The 6,216-nt window shown below is 45.6% G+C and overlaps 1 protein-coding gene across 1 annotated transcript in view; it reads left to right on the forward strand.

Annotated features, from left to right (window-relative positions):
• Positions 1-636: 636 nt before the first annotated feature.
• LOC119383515 (uncharacterized) overlaps positions 637-6,216 on the forward strand; it is a 46,786-nt gene continuing 41,206 nt past the window's right edge. Inside the window, exon 1 of the mRNA XM_037651684.2 lies at positions 637-790. Within this exon, the coding sequence (XP_037507612.1) occupies positions 731-790 (60 nt within the window). The 5' untranslated portion in view covers positions 637-730. The remainder of the gene's footprint in view (positions 791-6,216) is intronic.

The raw sequence follows: 6,216 nt of genomic DNA on the forward strand, positions 1-6,216 counted from the left end.
CGTACAGCCACCATTCCCTCTCCCCCACCGCGGCGTCGGCCGTCGGATCGCATGGAAAATCGGACCGTCTGTCTCGCCCTACAGGCGTGGCGGCGACGGCCGACCGTCCACAGACTCGCACCGTGCCAGTGGCGCAGTCGCATCTGCTCTCGTGCATCTGTTTGCTGCCCGGAAGATGGCGCACGTCCAGCTCGCCGGTGATCGCCTGCCGGCTGCCGTGACAGCGGGTGCCTCCTGTTGCTGTTTATGGTGGCGCTACTCCTCTAGCTGACTGACTACTTCTCTGGCCGGACCGATTCGCGGTGCGGAACGGAGCGCGCGCGCACGCGGTGATCATCGTCTTCGCCCGCTGGGCACCCAGACAACGGGATAACGTTCGCTCTCTCCCTCTCTCTCGGACGCGGACTTTCGGACTGTACAAAGCGCGACTTCTTATCTGACTCGTACATAGACGCCGTCGCGCTCTGCCCCCGCTCGTGCACTACACCGTTAGCCATGCACAAGTGCAGCCAAGTTTCGTCGTTTCGGGAGCGACGTCTTCTGCGGTGCCCGTTGAAGGAACGATTCGCTAGTTCGCTGACGACTTGAAGCATTTATTTGTCGGTTACGACAAGTTTCGGACTCTGCTCGATTATTTGAGCCGAAGTACTGCACTTAACTGTGTGCATTTAAGTTCACTTCGCCGTCAACGTGTTGCTTTTCTGCATCGAACCAAACGACGAGCTGGGAGATGTCGACTAAAGTGTCACCGCCGCTTCTACTGCTTCTGGCTACCGTCGTTGTTTCAGTGGTGAGTTGACAATAATTATTATATTGAATTCTCGCGTCTTTTTCCAGCCATTATTCCTCATTCCCGGGTGAGACAGGAGTTTACATATAAAAACGACGAGTTCTCATTTTATGCGCGGCGGTGTGGTGATATCGCCGATTTGTTCCCGCCGTTTTAGGTCTAAGTTACTTGTTGCACGGAAGTGACCAAAAATAGTTTGGACACCAAATTATTCTTCTTGCATAGATCTCTCTTAGCACATTTCTTAATGGTGTCTTTGCCGATCGACTGTATTATAACGTCATGCCAACTTTGTGCATTGGCGGTACTCGTTTAGCTTCTGGCAATGCCGATTCATCTCGATTTTTTGCCATCGCTTAGTTTCTTAGAAGCTAAAGGCCGTGCTGCGAACTGTGGTCTACATATACAAATCAGCCGAACTGTTTACAAGCTGCATGGCTTATCGAGAAAGTAATGCTCTTTACAGGAGCATTCTTGCTTAAAATGTTTTTGAATTGTTTTGGCGAATGGCTAATTGCGGGTATTTGTAAATTAGTTTCGTAATACTTCGCCGATATTCCACATGCACTGAGGGGAAGTACTTGATGCAGTACACGGTACCATACATCATGCACACCGAAGCGTATACACTTCTGCTGTAAACGGTACAATCACTTTTCATGTGAGAGGCAATTGCTACAAAAGGAGGTTTATTGGTAGCAATAATGGTCCAGGTGATCATAACTTCAAACGCCATGCAAGCATTTACTTACACACGTATACCTAGAGAACATGGAGACCATCTGTAATACTATAGGTGTTTATAAAAAAATTCGAGACCACTCAGGGCACCAAGTGCCGTGTAATGGGAGGTTAGTAATCTCTCCGTAACTATTTACATAGATTAGTATACGTGAAAAAGAATTTCAGCCCTTAGGGGAATATCTGCAGTTCTGTTTAGAAAAAGAGGTCAACAACCGAGGCCTCCTTCTACAATATAGTATAGGAGAGTGGAAAACTGTCTCTTGCTTACAAAAAAAGTAGATGATCCAGAGCTCCGTGTACACTGCGTTTAGAACGAAATGTGAATGGTTTAGAGTATACTGTGTGCTTAGAAATACAAGTTAACAATTTAGAGCACAGTGTACCCTACTCTGGCAGAGAGCAAAACAGTCCCAGTACTGCGTGATTTGCATTTACTGTTTGTTTAGGAAAAATAGGGACCTTTGAAAGTGTCGGGTACTCTATACTATGGCAGAACGGTAAATTGCCCCTAACCATGCACGCGGCGGTGGCGCCTGATGAAACACGGTCAGGTATGTACAATGGAATATCACTCGCTCGTGCACAATATTAAGACCAATTGCCAGTTTACTCGTGCGATAGTCTATACGCATGGGACTCGTACAAATGCAGGTAATGAAAGGAGATACTTGCCAGAGAATTCGACAACTGTTAAATATTTCTTTCGCAGCGGTATTTTTTAAGATTTTTGACACTGAGCGCATCAAACTTCAATTGGTTTCTCAGGTTTGAGCCTTGGCAACGCTTCTCGAGTGTCGAATCCAGTAAACAAATTTGTCCAGTGCATGAGAAGCTGCAAATACGGCAACTTTCGTGCGTCGGTTTATGTTTTCAGCGAATCGTAGAGAATGACAATTGTTACAGCGCGAACTCAGGACAAGGACGAAAGGCGCTCGTCTTCGCGTACCTTTTGTCCTTGTCCTGAGTTCGCGCTATAACAATTGCCATGAGCTACCAACTAGCCCAAGCCGCCACCCTTCGTAGAGAAGCATAGCTTGCGAAGAATTTCGATGAAGTAATGACGGAATGACGTGGCTTTTAGTTCCTTGATTAGAATGGCCGCTGTCCTCCAGCCATGCTATGTATACCCACGTGGAAACAAAACGTTGCCTTCGTTTTATAATGCGTGTAAAGCGCGAGCGTAAAAACAAAGGCATTGGGAACCAGAACACATGAGAACGAGAAGTATGTGACGCTTGTGCTTCAACGATAACTGTGCAGCCCAATCAATTACGCTCGCTTTCATGTCGTTCGTGCGAAGAAATATATTGCCGTGTATCAGGGGCGTAGCCAAGAGGGGGTTGGGGGGGTTCAACCCCCCCCCCCCGAAATTTTTCAATTTTGCTTGCGTATATGTATACGCACACATACAAACGCACGCACGAGCATACATAAAGTATGGTTGAACCCCCCCCCCCCCCCCCCGAAAAAAATTTCTGGCTACGCCCCTGCCGTGTATCAAAGCAGATGTGCAATCGCCTGTTACAGCGGCACACGAAACTAAAGCTCGAACTGTTCAGTTGGCGCTCACCGATTGTCTTCTTCTTGATTTCTTGATTTATTCTTCATAATTTCGACATTTGAGTCGAAATCAAGAAGAAATTAACACGGGCATGTAGCGCGAAGGTAAGATAACCGCTGGTCATTAAGAGTATAGCAGACTGGATTCCAAGAGAAGGCAAGCGCGTGAAGGGTATGCAGAAAGTTAGGTGGGCAGATGAGGTTAAGAAGTTCGCGGGGATAAAGTGGCCGCAGCAATCACACAATACCGGGTTATATGGCGGAACATGGAAGAGGCTGGTGCCCCTGCAGTGGGCGTAGCCAGGCTGATGATGATGAGTGTCTGCGGCCCATATATGTAGGTTGCTCAGTGCTATGAATAAAACCCTCACGTTACTTGTTCCTCTAGGTGTTCAAGAAGACGGTAGGTGGCTATAATCAGAGATTCAAACTAAGTATTCTTCTTCGTTCCTTAAGAAATGTCAGAGCTGTGCTGTAAGTGATGGCACGTGAAACAACGCATTACCGAAGTAATATATCTAAAAATGAAACCCTGTTCTCAGATAACGACTTGCCGCATCTTCCCATCGCGGAGGAACTGGATCATTTGCTGTATACGTATTTTTAGGCGAGGGTGCACGGCGGTTGATAGTCCTCTCACTGATACGGTGATACGTGCGGGTATAGAATCTAAAGCACGTTACCTTTCAGGAACTTAAGCAGCGCCGACAAGTGACATAGAGCTTTCAGAGACTTCGCAGCTTTCGAATTCACAAAAGGCCGCACAGGTAAACGCCATTCGAAAAATCTTCGAAGGTAAAAGAGCACCAGCAATTAAGGGGAAGCTTTTCAGGTGTTAATTGAGTTTAGACTTACACTCTTAAGAAAAATAAAAGCCATTTGTAGCTTTTTTTTGCCACGTACATAACTCTCATATATATAACTCTCGTTAGCGAGACGCACTAACCATCTTTTGTACAGTCGTGCGTCCCACGACTCTGCAAAAGACAGTGAACGTGTCTCGCTAACGAGAGTTATATATGTGAGAGTTATGTACGTGGCAAAAAAAAAAGCTACAAATGGCTTTTTTCTTAGAGTGTACAGTGTAAGTCACTTCTGATGCCATATCCTGTTGGGGCGCGTAACCTATAGTTAACAAAGTACCAAACACCTTTGGTTTTCGTTTAAGAACCGTATACGTTGCTGAAGTTTATGGAAAACGTTATACAGCTTTACCTAAGCGTCTAGTTATTTATATGCGATTCTCCGAAAATCGCTGAGCAAACACGTCACATCCACTTCACTCCTTGTTTTTGCGTCTTCGCTTTCCGCCATATCTGCGATGGCCGTCCTCGTATAGTATCTATTCTCGCTGTCGCGCTGCTGTTTGTCCTTACTACGGTGTTTAGGAGGTCTCTGGCCGAAGTGAAAGGCTATTAGCATACGATAGGCTTAAGAGTCAGAGATGGAGATAGCGAGGGCAGCCTCTCTTGACGCTATGGGCGGCCCTTTTCAGGCGACCGTATACACTCGGCTGACCTCATCATCTTCTCGAGGGAGCTCTCTCGCCAGAACAAGCGGGGCGTTAAACTCTCCATCGATCAGCGCTGCTGTCAACACGGTTCTTCAAAAGCCGATCCATACTCTCCTCCTCCCCTCCGCACACACACCTCCTCACGAACCCGACCCATTGCAGAGGTCGGTGCACGTTGGAAATGCTTGGGCATTGTGTAGGGTCCCAGATCGTCGTATTTATTTATTTATTTATTTATTTATTTATTTATTTATTTATTTATTGAATCTATCTATCTATCTATCTATCTATCTATCTATCTATCTATCTATCTATCTATCTATCTATCTATCTATCTATCTATCTATCTATTTATTATACGAACCCACATTCGTTCCTGAGATATTTATGGCAAATCAGTCGTGACAACAATAATGCCATTTTTTCTATTTTTGTTTTAAAGAATGCTCTAGCTAACCCGTTGTAAGAATGCTGCACAGGTATTATTTGTGTGTATTTTACATGTACGTATAACTTTTTTGTATATGCTGTTCTTTATTTTCGTTTTTTTTTTCTGCCTTGGTTCCCTTTCGCTATGCATGGCCCTCCCCTCTATGATGTGTTTTATACCGTCAGTGTGCTCCAAATAATAATTAAATAAAATACAAACCCATCGGAAACTCTTAACTAAACAAGCGAACGTATCTCGTAGCAACATTTCAGGTTTGGGTATCTACAACGTGGTACTATTCCACGGCTTTTGCTTTCTTCCTTTTTTTTCTGGTTAGAAGACATGGCTTCATTGCTCATTCGGCTTCAATTCCGCAGTTGCAGTTGTTCCCTAAAGCTAAAAATTATGAAGTTCATTAGGACGCTTTGATTATTTAGCCAGATTATCGTTAAAGGTGTTCCTGCTGTAACAGTCCGCCCGCATATTTGCAAGAACGGCGTGTGGCTATAGATATGACACTGTCTGCTTAAAAGAAAAGAAGTGCTTGGGCATTAGAAGACATACCTGGTGTACCTGATTTTCCAGCCATGGACATGCCGTGGTATACGTAGTTTAACATGACGCCTGGGACCGAAATAAGTGCTAGGTCACTCTTACGTTTTTTCCCATTCTTGTTTACCTGCTTTGGTAAGTGTGTGAACATTGCATTGCGCTGCTCAGGAGGGGACAGCGAGTTTGATCACAGTTGCAAGGTGCTAAAGCGCCTTTGTACTCTGATTTACGAGCACGCAGATGGAATGTGCGTGACGCTCGGCACTGCAGCGTCTAAACTGACCTCAGTTTTTGGCTGATGCAGCGCATACGGGACGAGGACGAAGAATTAAGAAGCACAGGACAGGCGCTGTGTTCAAGTTTACAAATATACTCATTTCACTGTTGCATTAAGGCGTACAACGCAATCAAGTGGTCCTTCCGTCCATTAATCATTCCGTTGTTTAAGAAGGGGTCGGTGCGCCAATGTGGGTACTGCAGGCCATATAGATTCATAATAGTAAACTAGAGGGATATCCGGCGCTAGCGTCTATGGGACGTTCAACGCATGGGCGTCACGCCAGCATGCAGTGATGGGTAGTACATGAAACTTGCCTAAGCGTTCGTTTTTTCGGCTCCGTGTGGCGT

This window comes from Rhipicephalus sanguineus, chromosome 2 (assembly GCF_013339695.2).
Source record: "Rhipicephalus sanguineus isolate Rsan-2018 chromosome 2, BIME_Rsan_1.4, whole genome shotgun sequence".
Lineage (NCBI taxonomy): Eukaryota > Metazoa > Arthropoda > Arachnida > Ixodida > Ixodidae > Rhipicephalus > Rhipicephalus sanguineus.